The following is a 27,887-nucleotide window of genomic DNA, read 5'->3' as shown; positions in this document are numbered from 1 at the left end:
CCATCAACCAAATGAGCTTATCTATGGCGTGGTGGCTCTTCCTCCCGCCAGGTGGCGCTATCATCGTAGTTAACCCTTCTGGGTGCACTCTGCTTATAAATTCTATAAATTTTAGATCGTAATGTGTGGCCAGCACCCATTTCGCTGTGCGTCCACCTGTCAGCGTGTCAGTATATGTGTGAGTGTCTGTGCGTGTCTGGGTGAAAATTACATCTGTGTGGTATTCTGCAGGTGGGAGGAATGTGGGCGGCAGTTGGGTCTGAGATACTATTTGTTATGCATTTTCATTAGTAGAAACTTTCCAGTTAGATGCTGTCATTAGCACGGAATTGGCTGACTGGATGGGTCCACAGGTTGTAATTGGAAAGTCTTTGAAGGCTAATCAAAAGGTGAACTAAGGAAATGGGGGAGAACGGAGTGATTTATAAGCTCCAAAAGTTTTGTAACAACAAGCAAACATAATTATAAACACACTTTTGCTTTTCTATATATATTTTGTTTTTTATTTTTTGCAACTCATTAGCATTGCAGTTGGAACTTTCGCCACTTGACTTTCCCTGACTGGAACTCATTAAACTGGCTCCTTTAGCGCCAGCCTGCTAATTAACACCTCACCTGACTCCATCCCATCCAGCATCCCATACCCCTTTTTTTTAATAGTTAAAACCATTAACTTTCCATTGTTGGATTTTTCGTTTTATTCACTTTCATATTTATTTGGATTTTTGCATAGTAATAATATGTTTTGTTTTATTAGTAATGGTTGGTTTTTCTGTTCAACTTTGTTTTTTTTTTTTGCATTGGCTCTTATTATACATTAAAATTTATGCTAAAAGTGGTAAATAAAATCATTTTGAAATGTTTTCTTTTCATTTTGCGGTTAATTTTTTCTCAATATAGCTTCTATAAACAATTACACAGATTTATTGAAATATTCATATGATATTCAACGTACCATGGAGCTTGCAATGTATCTATACGTTTGGATATTTGAGTTTGTCCGTTTGTGTGGAACGGATTTAATAAATATACATTTATATTTAAAATTTGAGCAAATAGAATGCCCGTAAATTATGGCAAACAAACGATAAAAATTGGTAAATGCGATATCGTGGAAATGAAGAACATTGAACGGCTTACGGTGTCAGGGCTAAATGGGTAAATAAATTCATAAAATTTAGAGTTCCAAAAATTTCAATTGAAATTAATATATGCAAATGTGTTATGAAATCCACGAATTATTTTCCTTTTTTTTTTTGTAAATGCCAAATGGTTTGATTTCGAGTGCCGCTTAAATTTATATTATATCTAAAATATATATATACAGTGCCTGGTGTGAGAACTATGATTTAGTCAAACTTAATATTAAAATGGTGCATTCGGCGAAGGAAAATAAAGTTCTATATAAAATCGATTTCTCTCAAGTCACTCGTTTGGCTTGCTTTGAGCTCTTTAAAATTGAAGATTATCTTAATTAATTCTTGGGATTTTATTATCGAAGCTAGAGAGTTTGTGGGCTAGTTAATATTCATATATGGTTTATACATTTATCTGGATACATTTAGTTATTAGTTTTCATATGTTTTGGTAACTTTATTAAATGCCTTTTTGCTTTTGTAAGTTCAAAGTCAGAATTATTAAAATAAAGCTACAAAAACTGGAGGAAAAAAAAACAAAATTAAAATTTGACTAGAAATTATATATGAAAACTTAATTTTGTTTTTTTTTTTTAAATGATTGTATTCTGATGTGTGTTGAGTCTTGTTGCGTATGTTTTTCTTTTTCGTTTTGTGTTAAAACTTAATTTAAATAACATGAATAATATATGCATCGTATGTAGGTAATTTATAGGCTTAACTCGTAGGTGTTTTCGTTTAATTGTGTTTATTATAATTAAATAACATAACATTAGTCAATTAAAACTAAAAACGCAGTCAATTTATATATTTGGAATTTCATTTTGCGTATGAATAAAATACACATAATTCATTATTGTTTATTTCTATAATGCTTCTTTGCAAATTGAATCATTTATGTTCAATTATTCGTGTGAGTTTGTTTTTTTGTTTGGAGCGAAACATGCACATAAAAGTCTTAGTTGTTTGCTAAATATTCTTTTTTTTTTCTTTACAAATTTTTTGAATTAAGAGCAAAACTGTTTGTGGTCTTAAAACATTTAATACACAATCTTTTGATATACATTTAATATGTAGGTGTATATTAGGATGGGTCGACTAGGAATTTTATAAAAAAATTTTGTATTATTTGTTCGTGAAAATGGAAAAATAAGCTGGGGAGTATTTCTACTACGATACCGCTGTATTTTCTTCATATATCTAGGTCGACCCATCCCTGTGTATAAATAGATTTATTTTAATTGTATTTTCGTATTGTTTTTGTATAGGATATGCAACTTAATTCACGTCTCTATATTTGCTTTTACTCGGCCAGGTGAATGGAAAAACTCTTGTGGTTTTTCCTACCTGTCCCGTTTTGAGTTTTCACACAGGCTGATTAATACTTTTCCTGGTTTTCATCTTTTTGGAGATTCTGTCAGCGCTTATGACATGATACTGTAGGCAAGTTCGTTATGTTTGGGGCAGCGACCTTGTTTCTTGATAAAAGGACCGTATTCACAGGTGGGCAGCTTGCAGCGACCTTGCTCTATGCACCTGTGTTGATTTGGGGGTATAACTCTATTATAATGAACTCTGTTTTAGGGCTTTATTATACTCACTTGCGATCGTTCAAGGAGAAATGTTCTTTGCCGCGTTTCAGGGAATCACAGCCGGCGTTGCTGGAAGTGCAATCGCACCTGCACTGGTCGTCGTCCTGTAGGATTTTCTCGAAACCGCTCGGACAGGTGCAGCTTAATACACTGGCTCGGACCACTGTCATGGCCGTTTCCTCATTGTAATTGGATCGTTCGATGCAATGGCACTCAGTGTGATTTACAAAGGTGCGCTTTTCAATCGTACGCGGTTCTTTGATGTCGTACACCTGGGGTTAAAGTTAAAGTTGAGAAAGTCGTTAATTAAATGCCACATTTAACTGGGATGCACTGGCATGGCACAGTGACATCCAGAGTCGGTTAATTAAACCAACCAACTATTTGCATATCAAGCTCTGGCATTACATAATTCCCCCAAACGCCCTCAACCCGTGACTTGTTTGCTCCAAATGCTATATATCTTTCGATCTGACACTAAGGGAGTTGACAGTCTGCTAAGCTGGCTGCTCATCAAACTTGTTGTCATTGTTGCCGTGGCACGATGTCCGACGCTTATAATCATAGCTCTTGTAATTCTTAAATGAGTTGTCAATTGTCAAGGCAGGGGCTTATGGGGATTATTGGGAAACTTGTTAGGGGATTGTAGGTTCAAGTTAAAACTGTGGTATTTAAATAAATACTTCTTCTGGCAGAACCAGCTTTTCAAAAAAAAAATTAAAATCTTAAAAAAATCTTTTTTCCTTCAAAAAACTTTTGAATGTTTTTATTAAGTTTAAAAGTCCACTTTTTATTGCTATCCAAGAACCCTTAAATCCTTGTACTATTAGTTTATATTCTTTCCCCTCAAATTTTCAAGAACGTGCCCGGGAAACTTTCCCCTTTTTCATTTAACGAGACGCCTCTGTATACCACAGCCATTAACAGACCACAAAACTTCTACAGCTGCTGATGCTTGGGATTGGATTGGTCTCATGCCACTTGCCACTTGCTACTTGCCACTTGCCCCCTCTATGTCGACACTTTCGTGGCTAGTCTGTGGTCCACATTTCACTGCTACTCCTCCGCTCCTCGTTGCTCCCTTGGCATTTGTGTGTTTTGTTGCATGACAAGTGCAAAATGATGAAATGCGTATGAATTGCATAAATTAAGTTGAATTCGTTTAATTAAAATAACAAGTTGGTTATTAATCAAGACTTGGCCAACGGCCAGTGCACACTCATCTATGTAGCTCAGAGATCTCTGGTAAGGACCTGGGAAAATGGCAAAGTGTGCCATGGAACAAAAAAAAGGAAATCAAGAGAAAATGCTCGAGTTCTGCGAAGCATTTCAATTTTGATTGGACGCATCAAAGCAGAAAAAAGTAACCAACCCAATAATGTCAAACAAAAACCATAAAAATCGGGCATCTTCTCGTTTCATGTATTTATGAAAATGCTGCAAATTGAGTTTTTAGTTCAGAGTTCCCTGCGGTTCTGGTGTTGTGAGGTACTCCTTCATTTTGTTGGCAATTTTGGGTTGTGGTTTTGGCCAATCCTTATGCAAATGCAACGAACGAATTGAAAAAGTTTTCTGGTTGGGACATACAACAAAAGTTTTTAGGGTTCTTTATTTTGCATGCCAAAGCACGAAAAAAATTCCTTGAGAACGAAAGCTTTACTTCACTAAGTGCAACAATAATTGCCGGAAACGGAAGTGCCAAGTGCTGCTGTTGTTACTTCGCTCAGCCCACCGTTCCTGGCAAACCGCATTTGTGCAACAAAAAATGGCAGTAAAGTGCTTCTCTGTTTTCCCAGCTCAGTAAATATGCAAAAGTCGGCCTAAACTGCTTTTGGCAACAAAAGAAAATTTCCAACTAGGCTTTCAGGAGAAAATCCCACCGGTTGACATATTTTTCATTTGAAAATAGTAAGTTAAAAAAATATGGTAAAAATATATACGAATTTGGGTTACTCAGACTTATAAAAATATTTATTAATAATTAATTTTGTTTGAAGTATATTTTTTATGAGTTTAAGTGTAAGTATGATATAAAAACCATATTGTTTATGAGTGCTTTGAAAGGAGGTGGGGTTTCTGTGTGTGGTTGGGTTTCTTTCCAACTTGGCATCTCTAATTGAGGTTGCGTTCTTAGTATGCAAATGCATTCATATACATATGTATATGTACATATGAAGGTAGGTATACCCCTTTCTCTTGAGAATGAGCGTGTGCTACCTGGACAATTAGTCAGTTATTGCTCGGTTTGCCAAGGGATTTTCAAGGGGCTTTCAAGGGGGACGATTAAGTCAGCTTGGTAGCGTGTAAGCATAAAATGTTTCTCCTAAATTTCCAGGCACTTGTTGTTTTGGCCCAAAACAATAGACCTTGTCGAGAGCTTAATTGAGCCGGAGAAGATGAGAGGTAAAACTTCTTGGTTATTTACAATCTTTTGCCTTAAATTCAGGAAGTATTTTTTATGAGTGTTTGGTAAAGGCTATACAAAATATGTCCAAGTTTTCTCTATGGATTAATATTTTTTAGGTTTTTTAAACATTTATAAACAAGAAGCTTTAAAATCTGGCTGATACATACTATTGTACTTCTTAACTTTAAATAAATGCAAAAATTAAACTACAACTTTAAACTTCTTAATAATTTCATTTCACATTAAATTTAAATATATATTTTAATATTCTCTTTATTTTTTATATAGAAACCATATTTTATTGAAATTATATATTTCGTTTATGTTTGTTATTCATGGCTTAGTTTTAAGCTGGACTTTTACATGGCTTTCACGTCAACGTGGCATTAGAGACGGTTTTCCTTTAGTGCTACCTGCCACCACCTGCACCTGTTTCCACCTATTTGCATTTTGGCCCGCTTCTCCCACGATACTGTCGCCACACACGTGGTTGCATGCCCCAGCTTGGTCCTGGGACTGAGTTTGATTAAACTGCATTACGCAGCTTTAAAACTGCCTCAACGAATGTGTCACGAATGGTGGGGAGGAGGCGGGTCCTTAAACTCTTTTGGCAGCTTATTCCCGCCCCAGAGCTCCAGCCGCTTAGCTGCTCCTTCTCGTGCTTTCCTCCGCTTTGTACAACTCATCCCTAGCTCATTATATACACGCCTCGAGCTGGCCACATTTTGTGGCAAATTAATTAAATCACCGAAGTTTGGTGCGGTTAAGTCTTTGAATGGGGGCTAGACACTGCCAGAAAATAGAGGTCTAACAGGCCTAAGTCTTTTATGTTTTAAAATTTAAACGTAAGAACAATTTTGGCATTTTAGGGACCTAGGTTTTAAAAATTTTTTAAAAGAGAATCTCATAGTCTCTAGATAGACTCTATAGTATTTTCTCTCCCTGCACTCGATGGAGAATATAGATGAGGAGTCGCCCATGGAGCTAGCCATTTGCCTGTCAGTCAATTGACTTTTACTTTGGCTTCGGTTTGCTAAACAAGCAAAACTTTTCCTCGAATGGAGTGTGTGTGTGGGTGGGCGTTGGCTTTCACGATTAGAGGAGGCCTTTGATTTCTGCTCTAGCCTCTCACTTACCCTCCTCAATCCTAAAGCTCACTCCTTTCTGGACCTGGGTGAAAGTGGAGGTCATTGAACTCCCCCGCAATACACACATACTCTCAAAAAAAGCTGAGAATCCAGGAGAAAAGGAGAGGAGACCAGCTCATAAATCTCACAATGCTTACAACATGTGGTGGAATTTTGTTTGCAACACCGCAAGGGGCAGTGGGTGTGAGGACATTGCCCTTTACAGTCTTCCACAATGCAGAATATCCCTCACAGCCCCCGCATACCCGTAGTATGGTACAACCAGGAACCTTCCTTGCCCCCAAATGCAAAAATTTGCGCAACATAAATTATGTTTTGTTAAAATGTTTACGCTTTTTTTTTTTTGTTGCGTTGCTGTATGCTGTGGTGCTGCACTGCTCTTGTTATGGTTGTTGCATCCTCAGCCCGGTTATCGCTCCTTAACTCCTGTAGAAACCTTCAAGTCTCCAGTGTTCTTACACAAGCATGATTTTCTGATTGGTATTTCTTCTTTTGGCTTAAAGTTTTGAGTGGGAATGGGATTAGGGCCTTTTAAGTCTGGTTCTCTTATTTAGTTTAAAGTTTCTAATATAATATATATTTTTTTAACATTTTTTTTCAGTGATTGCTGTTGCTTTTGGCCCTCCAGCTGTGTGTGTGCTGGCCCGTCACTTGACACCTCTCAATGACAAACCGCTGAGTTTCTCCCCTCTGGCAGCCAGCTTCTTCTTCTTCAGTCTTTACAGCTTCCTTTTCTTCTTCTTCAGGCTCTTCTTCTCACTTCTCTTCACTCTTTAGAAGCTTCTTCTTTTTCCTATTTAGTGGCTTTTATATGTTATTCCTAAAATGTGTTCTTGTGTATACATATTTTAGCCATAGACTGCCAACAGCTTTTGGACACAAAGCTTCAACTTCATCTTCAGTTTCCTGGCTAGAAATATATATATACATATATTTTATTTCTTTTGTGGCCCCTATGTGAGAAAAGGATATGTGGGTGGGGAATGGTGTCGGAAACAGGGCCAAGAGGAAGCAATGACGGACACAAAAGTTCCAAGAGGCCATACACTCTTCAACAGGAAGATTCCCCAGAACTTGTCACAAAGTTAGTTTAAGCCAAAAATACGGAAGTTTATTTTGGAATTTTCTCGGAGAGGCAATCCTAAAATTGTTTGCTTGTTTCATTTAAGCTTTAAGTGAAAACTATGCTTAAACAAAGTTATTAAATTATGTTTTACTTTAGGATCTATTTATTTTTCCAATAAATTCCAAGATACCCTATAAGAGCCTCATCCTTTGGCCATGAAAACTTTTTGCCTCGTAACTTGGCCATTAATTTTAAGGCCAAGCAGACCTCTCCCCCTATCTATTAATATTATCTGGCAGGTTTTTGCTCGAGTGTCGAAAATGTTAAATTGCTCCTTCAATAATTTGTGTGGCTTGACTCTCAAGTTATATTGGATAATTAAGCTGATGCCCTTTTTTTGGCGACGTGTGTGGGGTGTGGGGCATGTTTGTCTAGTTCTTAAGCATCTTGCGGCTTGTGGCTCGAAAAACTATCTTCTTGGGCGTGAGTGTGTGCCTGCATAAATCTTGCAAGTGGAAACTTTTTGCGGCAAGCGCAGCATAAATATTTGAAAATTAAAAGCCATCCTTTTGGAGTACGGAGTGGCACGAGTTATGGCTGCCCTGTAGGTTACTAATAAAAAAAAACTTGCAGCCTGCCGCAAAAAGGAAATTTATGAAAGTTACGCAAAGAATGGAAAGTCACTCATAATGGAGAACTAAGCAAATGCCGGCTGGGAAAGTAACTGAAATTTTCCTAAGAAAGGAGCTTATGTTTACTCGACAAAAGATGGTTTGCTGTCACTGGCAGAATATTAAAATTGTCTCTGGCAAGATGCTAAAAATAAATTAAAATTTAATTAGTTTTCTGCCACAATTCTTTTTTGGGTTTAATTAGCAAACCATCCATCAGATAATTAACAATCCAATTTGTAACATATTCAAGTCTGACGAAATGGGTTTTCCCGCCAACTTAATTACATTCTCGATTTCAAAACGTATTGAAAGCTCGTTATAAAACAAAAAGGCAGAAAAAGAACAATGCCCGAGGCAGCCAGAGCACCCCCACGGCAACAATAATCATATCATGAGGCATAAATCACCAAACAAATTGAATTATCATTGCGTCATTAAAAAGTCATTTCAGTCGAAAGCCCGGAGACAACAAAAAAAAAGCATCAGAAAAAAAATTAAATGAAAATAAAGGTGAAACGATATAATTATGTTGCAATATGGCGCCCTCAAGCATGACCTACGCCCCCAACAGCATTAACAACAACGCCACCAACAATTACCTTCGAAGGTAAAGTCATGAGACAGAGATGGGTGTACTCGGCCTGAAAGAGATGGAGCTCTTACTGCATTTATGTTAGAAGTCAGAAAACGCGAGCAAACCGCTCACGTTTGTCGCTTTAAAAAATACAACAAACAATGACTGCCTGCATGTCACAATGAAAATTGCTTTTAATTTGTTGATTCTGTGTTCTCTTGTTGTTTCCGCTGCACCCAAGCATAACAATTGAATGAAAGTAATTTGACGAGGGCAGGGGCGTGGCTCTTATTTAATAAAAACTAGATTAAACACATCATCTTGTAATCACAAAAGCTCATTTTGATAAAAAATACAGGCTAGCATATATGCTAGATATTTCTAAATAATGGTCAACTTAAAAATAACTATATTCTTTACTAAAATGCATTATAGTATGTAAGCTTAGATTTTTCCCACAATTTAGTATTTAATTTTCTGGCCTACGCCTTTGATTAACTTTCTGAAAATATGACCCCCTATGAAGACTTTACTGATACTCACAAAGAAATATAGCTCAACGTTGTGGGTGCTCTTGGCGGCGCATATTTTACCCTTCCGGCAGCAGCCGCTGTCCTCACTGCAGCGATGCAGGATGGCACAACGGGGCCAGTACTCCTTCGAAGTGTCCTGTTGCACGAGCAGGCAACGTTTTTGAGGAATCCTGCAGGCAGCTTCCCTGGCTACTCTCTTAACATTTTCCTGGGCGAGCTCTTAAAAAAAAATAAATAAAATAATTAAAAAAAATTAACTTATAAAAAAAAGTTATAAAAAAATGATCGTTACTGTTCGCTTCCGAGAAACGCTTCTTCGAGTGCCCTTCTCCGTTGATTTCTATCTTACGCCTTGTTGAACCTCCCGGCAAATAGTTGTGTGATATTGTATTTTTGATTTCCTGTAAATAACGAAATAAAAAAAAGAATTTTAGTTTCCATTTAGGCCAAGTTAATTGATGGTATTTTTGTGTTGCAACAACAATTCCCCAATTGTCTGTTCGCATTACGCATACGCCACCGGGCCCATTGGCGGCCATAAAAGTCGCTTACATTAATAAAGTCTCCATTTGGCGCGTGTGATGACAATTTGTCACCATTTTTATTGCTCATAGAGGGAAGAAATATATGTTCAAGGTATATTCCATACATTAGGGAATGGGAAGCCCGACACAGATTGAGGTAACATGCCAGTGAAACATTAACAAGAAGTTGTGGGGCCAACTGGAGTTCATAAACTAAGAATTCATGTGCACACAGACGGTACCAAAAAGCAACAAGGGCAACACAAAAACATTACAACATTAAACTACCAGAAAATATGGAAAAGTTTCTGTGGGATACCCTTACTAAAAAACATAAAATTTTTTAAGAAAAATTTAAAAGACTTATTATCTAAATTTAGGGCTTTAAAACGCCTTTCTTATAAGTTGTACTTTAGAGAATGTAATTTTTTAAGAAACAAATTTCAATACAGAGTCCAGATACCTTGACCCAATAGTGTAGAACAATGGCCACATGAAACAAATTGGCATTCAAGGCAATAAATACAACAGCGAGAACAATAGAGAAGAAATTGTCGGACACGGACATGGCTATAAAGCCGGGGCGGGCTCAGGGCATAAAGGAAATCAACCTGGTCCAGAAGCCGAACCAGAACCAGAACCAGCACCAGAAGCAAGCACCAGAAACTGAAACTGAAATCCAGGCCCAGTCAACCATTCGAATTCGAATTGGTAGCGAGACGGAATAAAGTACAAAAATGTTGACCAATGCGCACAATTGGCAATTTGTGAAGTTAAGCGAAATTAATGAGCTGGCTGCGGCCATAGCTCTCTTTTCTCGTCACATATATAAAAATATACCGGCCATATAGAACCATACACTCGTACTACATATATATGTAGGCATTTCAGAGTAACGTAAATTGTGGAAATGTGGGTGGGCTCAAAATGGCTAAATAAAAGGCCAACGTGCTGGTTGGTAGTTGCCGGATAGCCTGTTCATTAGTCACACACCGAGGATGCAAGAGGGGCTGACCATAATATATATATATATATTCTATACACACTTTGGTTTAAGGTGCTCAAGAGCAATTGGCATAAATCTTCGTCTTTGGCATTTGTGTTATGTCCATCCATTCCCACTCCGATGCCAATGCCGATGTTGATTCCCATTCTCGTTTTCATTTGGGGGCTTAGTATTTCTGGTCCATTTGCTTTTGACCGAAAACAATGGCTCTTTGATGTTGGTCAATGATTTTTAGTGGTTTAACCTTGGGGCTTATGAATGAGGCTACCATTGTTGTTACTTTGGCTTCTCTCCTTGAGGGCCAGGCTTAATCTTTTCCAGCCAAGGGGAGTGGAGCCGAGGAGCCTGACAAGAATGCGGCGTTAATGCCTGATTCGATGGCATTCAGTCTTTGGTTTACGGCCAGGTAGATTCGCATCTGGCCATTGGGTGGCATTAAAAGTTAATGCAATTTGATTGAAATGCTCTTGGAGGCAGTGATAATGTGGCCAAGCACTTGTAGAAATTGGCAATAAAGATGCCTTTTGGGAAATGAAATATTTCAAAGATTATATTTTTTATAATTCACATCTTTGGATATAAGGTATTTCAACAGCCAAACTTGCAGGATCCTTGAAACTATCCCAAGTGCCCCAAAAGAGTCATTCAACACCCTTCAAGCGTCTGAGTTTTTATCTCATTTGGCAAATTGCATTTGCAAAAATCATTTTCCCTGACCCGTATACTTCCGGCTTTCTCTGTGAAACTTCCTTGGCATCTGCAAGCCAAGACTTGCAATTAAATTTATATTTTTTTCGATCCCATCACTCCGATTTCCCCAGCATTTCCGCCCAAACTGTTGACGACACTTCAGCCCGTGACGGCGTTTCACTGAGAATTTATCACCTTTTCGAGAGGGCTCAGTCACCCGGCTCCTCTATCTTCCTCTCGTTCTGACTCTTTGGTGCTGTCTCGCTTTTTTTGGGGCGCTTGCTATTGCCACGCCTCGTTTGTCAACTTTATTCAATTTTGAAAACTGCATAGCCACCCTGCCCGACAAGCTGCCTTCACTTTCATCAAACTTCTGGCATTTGACGCCGTCCTGGCTGCTTATTAAAAACTCAAACGTCCCTGGAAGAGTGCTTTCCCAGTGGCTCCCCCATCCATAGGTCCATGGCTACACCCCACCCATAGACACTTGGCTGTCGCGTTGAGAGCTGAAATATTGCAGCCTCTCTGGAGGTTGCTCTCCCTTTTTTCCCAGGCCACTCCTGTCTGGCGGGTTCCGTCTGCTGCCACTTGATGGATGGCGGAGGGTTCTGGGGTCCTTAGCTCAGGAAATATGGAATTATTTTAAATCGTATTCAAGACATTGGTGAGTAGTTAGTTATATATTAAATATGCTGGTTAATAAGCTTTCGTAAATATGGCAATAAATTCTGTTTAAAAAATAAATACATTTTAAGGAAGTTTTAGTTTCTTTTGATTTAAGAAGATGTTAACAAAGCTTCAGATAAATATTTTGTCTTTTTTAATCTTATATATTTTCTGTAGACTAAGTAGAGTTTATTTTACAATATATTTTCTATAAAATCTTTCTTTCAGTGCCCTGTGAATAATGAAAAATGTGAAATACTCGCCAAGTATCCTTGATATCATATTCTTGTTGGAATGTTTTTTATTTATTAGCTGCATGCAAAATTGACTCGACGGGCAACCATAGGAATAATGGCTAGCTAAATGAAAATTCTGCCAGCCTTTTGATGTGATTTTGAAAAAAATGTTTGAAATGTTTTGCTCCGCTCCGCTTGGCGCTGCATACTTTCAGGGGTGTTCATGTTAAATTGCGCATACGCCGCGTGTGACGCGAGGAATTGTTCAAAAATTTATTTGCATAGAAAAAGCGAATAAAAGTTTTTGTCAGATATAAAAAAAAAATACATAATATATGTGAGATTGGTAGGAGAAAGAAAAAGTTTCGCATTGAAAAGTTTTTTGTTCGAGGCAGGGTAGCAGAGAAAAGTGAAAAATTCAAATTCCGAATGCACCCACAACAATGCAGAGGGAAATGTTTTGGTTCGTTGGGGTAATTGTTGTTTACTCATCATATTCAGCTACCCGTCTCTGTCTCTCATCGGGTTCAGATTCACCTGTCTCTTTCTGTGTATTGTTACCTGCTGCGACCTGCCTAGATGCATCTTGTTGCACATAAATTGTATTTGTTGAACTTTATAATGGCAATGAAGTTGATGTTTTTACAAAGCAATTTGCTCAACTTCTATCTGTCTGTTTTGGCTATACCCGTCTCTTTCGCTGGCCATCTAGTTCTCTTGCTCTTTTCTTTTGCACGAAACTTTTGCCAACTTTTCTTTTGAGGCTGGGCTCATAAATTTTTATTATGAATGCACATATTTTCTCCAGCTTTAGTTGCAATCTCACTGCCCCTCGTTGTCTATTTCTCTTTCTAACCCAATGTTTCTGTCTCTTTTGGACCAGGAACTGCTGTCTCTTTCCCATAGTGTCGGTGTGTGTGTGTGGCTAAAATATGCGGCTCAGTTGGTGGCCAAGTTTGGTGCGGTTAATGTGCATTTGGCAGCTATTTGGAAACATGTTTTGTGGCAATTCTTTCCTCCCGGCGTGCCACCATAAATATTCCCCCCAAATATAAAATGCTGTGTGGAATAAATTAAATGGCCAACAATTATCTTACATACATATCTACATTTATTTTAGATTTAACAATAGATAGTGTCTCATTCTAATTAAATGTCTTGGAAACATTGTTCCTGAATTAAGATCTTTGAGCTTCAATCACTTTGTGGCTTTCTCAGGCATTTATAATTTAATTAAAACATTTCTCACATTTCCTTTAACAAGCACACACTCAGTTCACCTGTAATTTGCTTTATACAAGGAGGGGCTATATATGAGAAGTTAACATTATTTATGTTGAGCCTGCCCCAGCATTTACCCAAATTTCCCAGGTGCCTTATTTTTCATTCAGCAGAGCCAACAACGGAAAACAAAAAAAAAGAAAAGAAAATATTGAAATCCAAAAAGGCGAAAGTGCAAAAGGAAAAAATAAAACAGCTTTAAGTCCTTAAAGGCCAGCAACTAATGAATTATAAATGTTAAGCCCACTAAACGATGGCAACCTTTAACAGTTTCAGCTTTTCCGGAATCTTTTTCGAGAGGCGTTGAATCGTTAGCGGGGTTATGGCCCTGAAGGGAGATATATATTCTGATGGCATATCCTTTCGTATGAATTTCTTTTTATTTGTTTTTATATTAAACACTTTTAAGAGAACATCAGCATACGATTCAAACGGAAATAGTTATTACAATACTTTTAATATTAAATAAGGCTTTAAAAAATATATTTTGCGAAAAGAATGCTTTAAAATTTAAAACATAGAGTATTTAAAGCCTGTCTCTGTTTCAGTTTGCTTTATTTTTTCCTGCCTTCATTAAGCTTGTGTAATGGTGACCACGCCCACACATGTGTGGGCGTTCTGTGGGCAGGGGGTATCATCGAAAGACTGCAGCCCTGTCGGGGGGCATTACAGTACCTGTCTTCCCATCAGGTTGCCCCAGCATGTCAGCTGCAGTTGCAACAACAAGGTCGTCCCTTTGTTGGACATCAACCTGCATTACAATGCAGTTGGTGTTCTGGGTCCCCTACCCTTTACCCTCATTTTGCCTTGTTCGAATTAACTTTGGCGCACCTAGCCATGGGTTTGTTACTGACCTGCAAGCCGACCCTCCACCATGGCAACCCACATGCTGACCCCACCCCAATCACGCCCACAATATAATCCAACAAGGACGGATAGTGGGAGGATATAGGGGCGGAGTGTTGGTATAAAGGCAATCATTCCGATATGAAGACAATGAAGATATCTGTCCGTTTGCGAACTTTCACTTGCTGTCTATCTGCCATTCTGTCAGAATTGTTTGTTTTCGGCAGGCTAATGGGCAAAAAAAAAACCAGAAACCTGAAAGAGACAGGTAGTGCGAAGAGTGAAAGAGTCAGGACGACTGGCTTCTGGCAGCTGTCAATCGATGAGTTCGTTTGAAATGGAAACTATAGAGACTTGAAATGTGATCTGCAATACACTAAAAACCTGATTTAAAGCCGAGCTTTCAAAGTCTTTTAAGTAAGAACTTTTAAAATATTAAAACAAAAATGTAGTTTTGTGCAAAAAACCACAAAAATCCCAGGCAGTTGAAGAACTACTCAAAAAACCGCAGTCTACTTAACCAGACAACACTTGAAACTCTCATTAATTAGCCAGGATTTTTGTTGTGCAAAGAAAGCCTCAACAATCCCGGGCAACAAGCCCCCCACAAAGGCGTGGCCTCCATCCATCCTTCTGCAGTGTGCCCTAACCCCTTTGCTGCTCAACTGTCTCGTTTGACCCCCTGTCTAGTGGAGCCAACTATTTTGCAATTCAAAGCTGTGCAAAAAAACCACAGCGAGCGCCAAAACTTTACTTTGCATGGAGATAAAACCACAGAAATACTTGCCAACTTGCTTGCCATCTGGGCCTGGGCCGGCGAAAAATTTCGACCTGGACATGTCCTGGGGCTACGTTTCTTTTTTTTTTGTCTGGCAGGACACACCAAGAGGGCAGAGGCAGGAGGACTCATATGCCCACCACAGAACAGCAGCCAAAAAGTGTAAAATTTATGAACGGCTTGCAAAACAAATTTAAAACTGCAACGCCAAGGATGTGGAAGTGAAAAAGTTAGGTGTGGAGCCAAAAAAGTGAGCGGCTGTTGGGAGGGATGGAGGGCCAAAGTTTAAAGTCTGCTTTTGGGCTAAAAACAGGAACCGGAAAAAGTTTCGTCCCAGTCAGTGGCAGTGGCAGAAAAGTCCCATTGCCCCAAAAAGCCACAAACATAGAGGGGCGGAGAGAAAAGAGGAGCGACGAAAAACCGAAAATGAATTTTCAGTGTTGCCAACTTTCTGCGGATTAGTGGGCGTGGCAGGGGCGGGAGTATTGGGTTACGCATACTTATTATTAGTGCAACGCAACTGGAGCTCTCCAGCAAGCCAAACTCCGGCGCTAAACGCTGGCCATAAATTCATTTAGTAAGGCAATAGTGACCATAAATTTCCAGGCTATCGATTGCAACGGATATCCAGAATGGCAAAAAGTGGGCCAGAATGGTTACAAAGAGGGTGGTGGTATACTGTTGCAGCAACAGCAATAACTGCAACAAAAAAAGGCGCAAATACATGCCACAGAAGCAACCAAAGCCAAATGCCAAAGGCGATAAAATAGTTTATGTTCGTTGCTTATAGTTTTGTTTGTGTGTGAAAAGAATAGGGTATATCTCTGGAATTAAAAAGTCTTATAGAGTTTCAAAAAACGATTTTTGTTTATAGAAAAATACTTGATTATAGGTAATAATTTATTTACATTATTTTAGTAAAGATTGTGATTAGGAATAATGATTGAATAAATTTATTATTTTGAAGAACATATAACCTACATCTTACTAAACAAAAAAGTAATTTTAATGAAAAAATAGTAAAATTCTTAAACTAATTTTATAACAAATAAAAGTAGTAAGTTAAGTAAATTTAATGTAGAGTATTCAAAAATCCTTTAGGGCTAACAAACTATCACCTTTCCTAACCACATGCCTACATATATCTTTTTAGCCAATAATTTGCTTTAATAAATCACATGGCCAAAAGGGTTATTTGGCTTTTGGCCAAAAATTAAACAAGTATTGTAAACACTTTCTGCAGAAAAATGAAAAACCAGCTAAGCAAAAAAAGACATAAATTAGAGCGGAAGCGGAAATAAGTGTGCCATTTGATTAAAAAAAAGTAAAATCAGCCAGAGCCTCTCGTTTCAAATTCCTTGTTTTTTGTTGTGTAAAAAGTGACAGTAATTAAAAAAAAGGAGAGAAAATAAAATGAATAAAAATCCATGAAGGTGCTACAGTTGTCTCCAATTTAAATTGCGACTCGGAGTCATTATGACCTTTTTTGGGTTGCCAGCCAAACTTAATATTAATGACTGGCTGGGAAATTAATTTCTGCAGTTGACTTTCACTTAAGAGGGTGGCCTGAAGGGGGTTGGCCTGGCCTCGCTTGGTCTGACGTCTTCAGTTTCCCGATCCCATTTTCAAGTCTGTGCTGTTTTTTTCCGTCTTTCGTCTTTCCTGAACCCCAAGTGGGTCAACATTGATTTCCGTCAGTTGATGGCCAAAGACGCTTGTCCAGGCGATGGACGCAGCTCATAAATATTCCAAGCGGCACGCGCTCCTCGCCAAACAACCTTCCGTGGCCCCAAGTCCGCTCCTACCAGGGGGAGCACCCCCTCGAAAACCCACTCCTTTCAAAAGTGGCAAAACGAGGCGACAAAGTTGCTCTCCATTGATATGTTTGGATTAAAAAACAAGGGGCCGAGGGAAACACAGAGGCAGGCGACTTGCTGTGCAACTGCAGAAACTGCAGCATTGATTGAAAATAAATAAATTCGTTCAGCTTGATGGCCAAGTTGCTCTGGGGTAAAAATAAAATACAAAAAATAAAATAAAGTAAAGTCTTGAATAAGTTCCAAAGGGCTAAGAAGGCAAAAGAAACAAGTCGATTGGAGAACAGCGAACTCAAAGAAATCGCTCTCAAGAAATAATTTCAATGAGTTGTTTGTTCAACTGAGTAATCAAAATGAATTGGAATGCTGTGAATGAACTCAAAGTGGAGGATCTTTGTAAATTATACCCATGGAATTCAGATAGTTACGGTTCCAAATGATAATATGCTTTCTTAAATTTCATAATTTTTCCTTTAAATTCTTGTGGCCATTCGCTTTCAAAAGCTGTCAGTCGGACACACTTCTCGGAATTTCTTCAATCAATTTAACATCCTCTTTACATCAATTAAATTCTTCATTATGATTCAAGCGAAAACTCGTTGTGTGTGCTTGCTCATTTCAAAGGTTCCACTCACACATTAAATCATATTTCATTTTTGTGCGATTCCTCGAAACGATGTCCTCACACGCAAGGTTCTTGGTTGAGGTTCTTTTTTTTTTCTCCATATATACATTTTTTTCTCATTTTACACATCTCTGGTGGTGAGAGGTTGCTTTTTGAACTGACTGTGGGTCCTGTTTTACGTCCGCTTACATAAATGATATATCCCTAAGTGTTTGGCATGCATATTTAATGCCAGTTTATGGAGTATTTTACCAGCTTGCTCTGGATTATTATCCCCCACTTTGAGACATTGCAATTTATTGATTTACTTCGTGTTGAATATAATTCCCTTCGTTTTTCACAATTTTTTATCGAGAGAACCAGACAGACACCCGGTCCCCTGAATAAATGATGTTGAAGGGCTTAAGATTCACGATTCAAAGAGCAACATTAACATTTTCAAAAGACTTTCTGGGCCCTGTGAAAGTTTCTCAAGAATTCTGCGAGCCAAAGTCAAAATCAATTGGCTTGGATTTTGGATTTATGGTTCATTGACTTGCTTTCATGCTTATCTTTGTGAGTCTTAATATATTTTCCCTGCCTCTTGATTTAAAGACTCGAGCTTCTTTTCGGTTAAGTCATTTCGTTGGCAGCCGAAAACTTTCAATTGACGAACGATTATCGTATAAATTTTGACAGCATCTCTGAATTTTACATTATTTCCCTAATTATTGTCAACCAAACTTAAGACTTCTTGAATATTTCTTATCAAGGGCGGAATTTTTCCTTTACCTCTTGAGAAAAATAAATTTGAAAAGGGGAGATATATCACTAGTTTATCGTTCATTAAACCCGTTGAACAAGTGCAATGTCTCTTGATTATTTATTTTTTTTTTTTGTTTTCTCGCAGCGCCTGCACTTTGAACTCTTTCTGAGGTTTGCCCGGGAAATGTTCTTTGAGTTTTCCTGACTGGGTGTTACCCTTTTCCTTCGCTTTTCATGGGAGATGTTTGCTGCTTGTAATTGAATAGCCCCGGAGACTGTGGCTTACAATTATCTGCTGCTCGGTGGAAATGCAGGCCCCCCCTAGTTCTCACCTTCCCCCACCACTATGTCTTTTGGGTTTTCCCCCTTTGCCGCTTTTCCTCAATTGTAGTTGCCGCCTTTCCTTCTCTAATGGAGACTAATGAACTGCGGCGAGAGCGAGGAAAATCTGGGGGAAATCTTGTCTAGAAACAAGAGCAGGTAGAATCGTGCGTGCTCACAAATCTAATTACTTAAGATGATACGGATACATTTAATCGTAGTTCGGGAGAAGTTAAAGGAGTGCCAAAATATAAATGTTTAATGGAATCATGAAATAAAATCATTGTGACCTTAAACCCAAATTTTAAGCCAACAACTCTTACTTTAGAGTGGCATATCTTCGATTTCTTCAAAAATAAGACATGACTTGGTAAAGAAAGTGAGTTGATAAATTTTTTAACAAGTAGTCTATGACAATATTTTTGTGAAAAATAAATTTAGTTGGTCTCAATTGGGATGTACAATATTCAGAATCAACACACACCTCGGAGTGAGAGGTCCTAAAATATGGTTCGGAAAAAATAAAAAGTAAGATAAAGTGAAAATTATTAAAAGTGAAAAATACACAGTCAAAATACAGTCAATAGAATAAGAGGGGAAAAATTATAAATATTTTTTCTATTATTCTTTTTAGATTTTTTTGGACCTGGCATTAGCAAAAATGAAGATCAAACTATAAGACATTGGTAAGTGTGGACTAAACATCAAGGAATCAAAAGAAATTTTTATATTTTTTAAACCCTGTGCAGTCTGAGAAGCTGGATAAAAACTTAAGGTGAAATGACATTAATAAACCTTGGTTAGATGCCAAACGGAGGCCAAACTTAAAAAAAAATGGTAAGTACTGATTTAATGTAACAAAAAAATAATAAAACCAAATTCTATAGTAGGCCCTACGGCTATACGTTTCTGTTTTAAGGCCACAGGCTTTTTTCTGTGACAAAGAGATCTTAGGCCAAATGAGGCCAAATTAAGAGATGTAGTAAGTACTGATTAAATATTACGAAATCAAAAGTAATTTTTAATTGATATTCAATGTGCAGTCTGATGAGAAGAAAAACTCGGTCTCAAAGGATGGATCGGGGCGCTATCGATAAAAACTGATCGAGGCCAGAGAGCTTAAACTACGATTTGAAATCCAATTCATCGATTTCAAGTGTAAGGTGTTATTTTGATTTCAACTGTAACCTAGGACCCTATTAAATACGAGACACCGAGCAACATCTAATGTCGCTGGTTTCACCGGCATGCGAATTTACGAGGGACTCTTCATAATTCAGTCAGCTGATCTTCCGATTCCGTGGCTGTTTCGACCAGTTCAAATCAGCGATTTTATCGGGTCTAATAGACATCGAATCGGAAGATCGGTTGAATGAATTATTAGGGGCTCGTCGTAAATTCGCATAAAGCTGAAGTCCCCGCCGTAAAGGCTACAAACCTGCTGTGATTCGGAGCCCTCAACAAGTCATCTGCAAACAATACCAATATATTTGTAAACAAAATCAATTTTCCCACATCAACCGATTGTTAAACTCAGCAAAAATAATGTCAGAAAGGAAAAAATTCGGTTTAGTAATTAAAAATCCTTTCTGGCAGCAATTAAATCTGCCACACAGTCATGTAAAGTTGTTAATTTATGTTTGTAGAACAAATGTTTGCATTAATTTAAAATGGCAGAGGACAGCAGAATTTTGTTCAAACAATAGATGGCATTTACGAGGTTTTGCGCGGCATTAATTGATTTGGGCAATTGTACGAAAATATTTTGAATACACAAATTGATTTGCATAGATCCGGTAAAATCTGGTTACGTTATCCACTTTAGGGTGTTTTTTTTTAGCCAGACTGAAAATGGTATATTTATGTCATCTATGCTTACTGTGTGGTTGGTTTTCGGGTCATTTGGGTCACTCCCTTTTGGAAAAACAAAAGGCCACAACAACACAAACATTGACCCACATTTCAATTTATTTTATTTGCTGCGGGTGTCGTTGCGGAGCATTCGTGATTTGTGCCAGAAAAACACAAATGAAAGTCATAAATTTTTTGGCGAAACATAGCCACCGTGGTGGGGGCTGTATCTCCCTCTTAACAATACCATTTTTTTTGGGCCATCCGGAAAATGAATGGATGTAGGTCACAGGGTAAGTAATGTTAGTAATTCTAGGATATAAGGCCCGCAGACATTCACAAGTCAAATCAGCGTCAAGTTCGCGGCTCAACGTTTCAATTAAACTAAGTTCGTGGCAAATGTCTGAATTGCTTTTTGCTATTTTCTATTTTAGTTCGATTTGCCGGCAGACGGGAGCCAGACAAGTCACGTTTTCTTTTTCAGCGCCAAGAGCTATATATGGTAATGAATTGGACGCAGATCTATACTCTAAAACGGAGGGGTATTGTGCTGTTTTTTAGTTTCTCAAAGGAGATGTCAAGTACCTTAAAAGAGCGCTTGTGATGGGTCTCATTGGGCATCAATTCTAAATGAAATATTCCCCTTAATTTTTTTTGCTTTAGTTTGGTTAGAGTATTATTGTTTTAACTCAATTCTTCGATGATTTTGCATGGCAGTCGACGCCAGTTTTTTAATTGAATATTCAAAGCACAGACAGCGCACATCGAATTGATGGACAGGTCTCTTGTGGGTGCGACACACTCGATGACAGGAGCGGATGAAGGGGGGCCCCATTCAGCCGAGAACAAATAGGTAAAGGGGGGGAGATTCGTTCTCTATTCAAAGTGTAAATATTTGCAAAACGACTACTGAAGTCGAGAGATGCAGCTGGAGGCCGGAGATCCGTGATCGCGATCGAGATCGGGGAAATGGAGGAAGCCGAGTGTTGTTGATGGTTGACCAACAAATTGGTCACGATCGTTAAGCAAGACGCCTATTGTAATTGTTTGTGTGGCTCGGCTTGGAACTTGGGATCGTTTGCAGGTCATCCACCCGGGCCCCGGAGCACAACAGATGCATTTACGACACAATATGCACATACTATATAGTTTATAATATATATATTGGAGCGCCACGAACATGGGGGCGTATGTACAATATGGCAAGTTCAATGCAACGGAAGTGCCGCAATTGTCAGGAGTGGTTTTTAGTGTGGTTCCATTGACGGAGAACCGAAAAAGGAGTGTTTGGCGGTTACTCCTCAAAAGGAGTTTTCGGGTCAGAACATTTCCCATTTCCATAGATTTCGTGAGAAAAAGCCTTCATATTACTCTTACAATACTAGCAGCTTCACTATTATTTCCGCCTCATCTGTGGCTTGACGGAACCACACAATGTGGGTGGTTTTTACGGCGGTGGCGTACTTACATGGCCATCATTGTCTTCTAATGTCTTGCCAGCTTTTCTTACCTGCAACGAAAAAGAGGTAGGGGTTAAATAATTATTGCAGTTGCAACAGAGAGGAAGTTTCGCCCGTGGGCGGCTAACAACAAAGTTGCAATTGTCTAAGTCGAAGTTCTGCAACTTCTGCCACTTGCTAATGTGTGGGGCCAACTTTTTACGAGTATGGCTGAGTATAAAAATAGTTACTGCCAGTAGTTAAATCCCTGCACAAAATAGTATTCTACCGTTTGCCCCAGTAATGCAAAAAGTTCCCAAGTACTTGGGTGTACAAAATAGGAATTAGGAATAGAAATATAGAGTAAAATATTTGTGTTAATATCACACCCAAATCAAGTATCTTTTACTTTCCAATTGAAGAGGACCATTAATGCCGTAAACTCGTATCATTTATTTCCATTACAACTCAACTTTTGCCAACAATCTTTGAGGATAATCTTTTGTTGCACAAAACTTTAGTGTTTGCTTTTCTGCTCCTGACTTGGCAAACTTTACTTGAAACTTTTCTCGAATTTTTTATGATTGTGTGGCAAATCCCCCTATAATCATAATCAGCTCATATGCAAACATTGCTGAAACCATACAGCAACTACCGTGTGGGTGTGCCCCAACTCTTTCGGAGGCAGCTCCAGTGGTGCGTCTGCAACTTGTTGAGTCATTCAAGTGTTTAGCATTCAAGTGTCGGCCTCCAGTGGAAAACGAGTCATCAATCATCGACCGAAAAACCAACTAAAAACATGCTGCCATGTTGCCATTCTGCCTGCTGCCTGCAACAACTATGTATGTTGCACGAACGATCGTTGCGAACAATGTATGGATTTCAGTCTTATGACAAGTGAAATGGCACTTAATTGGCAAGTTAATGTAATGTATAATATTAAAACGGCAAAAGGCTTCCCAGGCCTATCAAGCCACGTTTACATTGTTGCTTTGTTGCAACTTTCACGCCAACAATTCCAACCCGACAACAAATTGTTGCATTTAATCTGCCAATTTCTAAGTAAAGCAAAAAAAAAAATAGAAAATTATTGAGGTGCCGAAGATTAAAAAACGCTTCAACTGTGGGTGGCCATGGCAGCAGACTTGCCTTAATTTAATTAGAGCCATGAAAAGATTGCCGCTATGAACATTTCAAATTGTTTTCAATCAGCAGAAAAAAATAGCAGAAAAAAGTGGAAAAACGCCAGCAACACATGTCGCTCCAATTTTCCAGCTTGGTTTTTCCTTTAGTTGGCTTTTCTGGCCTGCTAAATGGTTTTTAATTGCCCAGAAAATCGCGAAGCAGCTGGCAAAAAAAATGACAAACAAAAACCCAGACAATTGGCCAATAGAAACACATATAAAACTAGTTGAATTGGCTAATTGCTTTTTGGAGATTTTTTTCGCCAACTTGATTTATTCTTGTCAAAATTTTTTAGCCTTTTTGTATCCCCCCCAATTATTCAATTTGGAAGGCATTGGTGTCAACTGCTATTAAGTAACGCTTCCATAAAATATTCAAACTTCGTTTAGAAAGTGCGTGCTGGGTAACGCCTACAATTTTTTTTTATGACTGACACAGCCAATCCCCACAGTGCACTCCATAAATTATGCAAAAGTGTCGAAGCGATTATGTGATTATATTCCCGGGGTTTTTCTCCAGGCTTTTCTCTAGAGAAACAGAAATAGATTTAAGTCCCTTTCTTTCTGCGCCACGCGACAATTAGCACTTCATTGACACATGTGCGACAAATGGAGTGAAAAGAATGAGAAAGGGCGACACGGAAAGAGTGAGACAGGAAAAAGCGCACCCAGTGTCCCATAACCGAGAAATGGAGCATTTTATGCTCCAATAAAAATAATTAAGTGGCGTAATTGATAATGAATTTTTTCCTCCGCTGTTCGTTTCGGTAGAATTTTTTTCCCTTCGTTTATTTTTTTTAAACAATTTCATGTCATAATTTTGTGAATTTATGACATAATTTTTCGAAGGCGTCGCCAGTGAGTAAACGATGTCTCTTTTTGTATTTTTTTTGTTCAGCGTGATGATTTTATATACGATTCTGATAAGCTTTTGGACCGGAAAGTGGGTGAAAAAAGTTCGATGGGGAAATGCAAATGAGATTGCAGCTAATTGCTGGTGTTTGGGAAAGCGATTAGGAATAATGGAATGTATTAATAATCAAAATATAATTAGTTATTTTGTATGGTAATATTATTATCATTATTTTGGATTATCTGTGTAAGCTGGAGTTTCAAAATTTTTAAGCCTAGATCTCTAAAGCATTTTTTATTTACTTCTCTTTTTATATCCATTAAGAGTGTGGTTATAATTTATATTGTGCTGACCAACAATCTTTATTTACGCTTGCAATATTGGCAACTTCAACAAGCTCGTAGATCACTTTAATGGCATTCAGTCTGTCTCTTTCGGGTCTGCATTTTCCCTCTCTGTCGTCGGTTGCGGAATCTGAGTGCCCTGTCCCTCTCTTTTAGCCATCAAATACAGCCGCTCGAATCACTCTGGTCTGGTAGTAGTCATTCGAGTGGCGGGACGGGGGCGTGGCAGAAGTTCAACGGTTCGACAGAGCACTTGATACTTTTTATGTTCTTGTTGTCATTGCACGTTGCATTCTGTACTTGTCAATGGCACAGCTTGAACAAGTTTTTTCTTTCCTCAATTTTTTGTATTTTTTTTTTTCACTTTTTCACTTTTTTTTGCGAACTTGACTTAGTCACTGTGTACACAACTGTACAACAAACAAGAATCATGCTGGGAATTGTTGATGCACTCGACAATTTCCAGGATACGCTTGAAAAGAAATCCTGAGTGAAGTAAAAGTGAATCAGAGTGGCAGCTGAGCGGAAATCTAGTTGAATCAATGTTCAAGTCTCAATCAAAATGAAATAAGGTACAAACTACCGAGGTGTTGAAGAAGATGCTTTCAAAACTAAAGAATTTTTCAAGGCCCTTCATAGAGCTTTTTCACTAATCGAATCAATTTAAATCCCGATTAGCAAACAAAGACTTATCCATTCAAATGAAGGGGAAAACACCCTCTTTCTCTTTGTGAATAACCCCATAATTTATTGAATATTTCCAATTCATGACAATAAATCTCGTTTCGTTTTTCCCTCCCAAAACAGAAGGTCAAACGGATAAATACTAATTAGCAACGCCCACTTTTGATTTCTATTTCTTTTCGAATCCATTTCAAAATGTATCTGACGAGTGCATAACTTCTCCAGTGCCCACTCGAAGTTCGATTTCGATTTCGTTTCCACTCACATTGATTGTAAATACTTGTGTCCAACTTGAGTTAGTTACAAGTGCTGCATGTGGCACTTTTTTTCTCAGCCATTGTTTATTTTTTTCTTTGTCCGAAGGGTCTTTGGTTGGAAATCCCCTTAAATGCCCTGAAAGCTGGGAGCGTAACCAAAGTAACAAGGCAGTTGGGGTCTTAAAAATCTCTTAAGGTTGTTGTTTTGCCTTGCTGTTGTTTTCGTTTTAGAGTTTAGACTATTGAAGGTAAAGTTTGGTTATCTTTCAGATCAACAACATTAGAATTCCTCCTCTACTATTATACTATTAGCTGCTGTAACCCCAACATGCCAACGTGCTCCATAATTTTCATAACCCACAATTATCATATCAAAATTCAATGAAATTCCAGTTCGTGTCCCACATGGGAACCTAACCAAGTTGAACTGCCCAGCGTGTGACCTCCACACAGATGGACACTCGTCACTGGAAACCATAAACCGAAGCACGAACTCTGACCTCTCGTCTACACGATATCATTTCACTCCACTCCGCCACTCCTTTGATCAATTAGAGGGCTGGAGACATGCACTTGGTTCATGTCAAATGCACTTTTCAGTTTTTTTTACACTGAGAAAAATCTATCTAGCTTAAAGAAAAAAGATAAGCAATTTTTTACAGGCTTGGGTAAGTTTGGTAGACATTCTTAGAGATGTTTCCCAGACATTATTATTTATTTTTTGTTAAATTTCTTTCAAGTGCACATTAAAGTGGCGCCTCGAAAGCATACAGAACACGAGGGAAGTGCTTATGAGATGGCAGCGGGGATTTCCATCCGAGGCATGCAACAGGGTCAAAAGAAGGGGAACCTCTTCAACCAGGGGCGGCAGGGCGTTTGAGTTACGAGCGGCGTCTATAATTTGTTCGAAGACACTGCGTGTGTGACACACTCTAAGCTGTCAGCATTTGATGGCTCACGGTAGCTACATATACTTCATGGCACTCCCATGCCACATACCTCTCGGTATGCCCCCCGCTCGGTTCTGCCCCTTTCGAACCCAATTAAGCAATTTGTGGCTGACCATCATCGTCATGGAAAACACACGCAGACGCACACGCCACAAAAAAGTCAAACTAATCTTGGCCAGCTTCGGGTTTAATGGCCAGGAATAATTATATTTTACTGACGATAATAAAAATAATTTTCACTTTGTGACCCAAAGGGCACTAGTTGACATTTTCCATCATAAGTGAATAATTTTTTTATGTTTGATCGTTTGACTCGAAAGTGAAGGTTTTTATGACCGTTTATTAGATAAGTAATAGTTTAGGAATTATAAATGGTTTTTTATGGGTTGGGCGGGGCAAAATAGGTCAGAGATCTCAGATCTCCAGAGATAGGAAATTTGATAGAGATATAAACCGATTTGGATTTGGGAAATCATAATTGATAGAATAGGGCTAATAATCGAGTTTCAAAAAGGGAAAGTTTATGGGAATCGAATTAAAATCTTTATGACCAAACGGCAACGGTTTTGATTCTAAGATTCCCATAGATATTTCATGAAATTTGCACCTAATATATTCTAAAGTTTATGAAGTTTCCATGACATTTATGAGTTACTCAACAAAATCCACTCAACAACTTTGCCGATTCTGGCCGCGAACTTCAAGCTGAACTCAACCTGCTCGTGGCACTCTAAAGTCTGCACCAAATTTATGGCTGGTTCTACTTAGCCCAAGTCAAAAGCGTAGCTGTCATAAATTTTGGCCAAAATATGACTCAATGAACCCTGGCTGGCATGGTAATTTATTTGCAGAGCAAGTGGTAAGAGACGCGAGTAAAAGATGCCTTGGCCAAATGATTTAATTAGGCTGAAAATTAAAAACACAACCCCGCCAAGTGCCAAGAGCAAAAAGCCACAAACAGTGGGGGAATAACAAGTTTATCTGACAGATACCAGACGTAAGAAGTCAGAAGGAGAGGCCACCCATCAACGGGCTGTCAGTTAGTCATCAACTTTGTGATCATGATCTCTATGAAGCGTCGGTTCTGGTTCACTTTATCCAGCTTACACATAAAACTCTGACATAAATGCAGTTAGCTGTGCGTTGCATGCGAAAGTACTAGTATCTGGCAGATAGTATCTTCGATGGTAGATACATACATTTTATGTTTCGCCTTCGTTAGAAGGCAGCAACATTGTGTGTGGTTGACTAAGTGCCCGACTGTTGAAATGAATGACTGAGTAACAGAGGGACTGAATGAGTGAATGAGTCAGTGCGTGTGGACTTGGCAATTTCCCCAAGCTGAATGTATCTATGTATCTATCTCTCGGATGCAAGCACTGAATGGCTGCCGGCCTTCTTCTATTATATTTTGTAGCTGTATTTGAATCTGTAAATCTGTGTATCTGTATCTATGCGCATTTCCCATCCAACTGCCCGCATATCCAATCAGTTTATGTCACCCAAAAATTTGACGAGGGCTTCCAATATTCATTTTACGTTTCTGTCTCATTTCGGTAGTCAATTAAATTTCTCCAGAATTTCAATAACCAGATTCAATGAAAAGGTCAACGTGTCAGTACATTGTTGGCCCAAGTCGAAGGTAAAAGACGGATGATAAA

General features: G+C 38.4%; 1 protein-coding gene and 1 long non-coding RNA gene across 4 annotated transcripts in view; one reads left to right on the top strand and one right to left on the bottom strand.

Moving 5' to 3' along the window:
- Positions 1-674: 674 nt before the first annotated feature.
- The window catches only part of Pvf3 (PDGF- and VEGF-related factor 3), a 60,053-nt gene continuing 32,840 nt past the window's right edge, over positions 675-27,887 (bottom strand). Inside the window, exons 2-6 of one of the 2 annotated variants that reach the window (XM_017233432.3) lie at positions 21,984-22,025; positions 9,423-9,531; positions 9,141-9,349; positions 2,738-3,000; positions 675-2,672 (exon numbers count right to left, since the gene is read on the bottom strand). In XM_017233432.3, the coding sequence (XP_017088921.2) occupies positions 2,561-2,672; positions 2,738-3,000; positions 9,141-9,349; positions 9,423-9,531; positions 21,984-22,025 (735 nt within the window). In that variant the 3' untranslated portion in view covers positions 675-2,560. The remainder of the gene's footprint in view (positions 2,673-2,737; positions 3,001-9,140; positions 9,350-9,422; positions 9,532-21,983; positions 22,026-27,887) is intronic. The other variant, XM_070276811.1, reaches the window with a different exon arrangement.
- Positions 19,083-20,220, top strand: LOC138925710 (uncharacterized). 2 transcript variants are annotated; one of them, XR_011441912.1, is made up of 5 exons: positions 19,083-19,192; positions 19,299-19,350; positions 19,414-19,501; positions 19,555-19,646; positions 19,708-20,220. It is a non-coding gene; the product is annotated as an uncharacterized lncRNA (long non-coding RNA). The 2 variants fall into 2 exon arrangements; XR_011441911.1 differs by having other exon boundaries at positions 19,086-19,192; positions 19,552-19,646; positions 19,708-20,217.

This window comes from Drosophila bipectinata, chromosome 2L (genome assembly GCF_030179905.1).
Source record: "Drosophila bipectinata strain 14024-0381.07 chromosome 2L, DbipHiC1v2, whole genome shotgun sequence".
Classification (NCBI taxonomy): domain Eukaryota; kingdom Metazoa; phylum Arthropoda; class Insecta; order Diptera; family Drosophilidae; genus Drosophila; species Drosophila bipectinata.
This window is presented reverse-complemented; position numbering and strand designations above follow the sequence as displayed.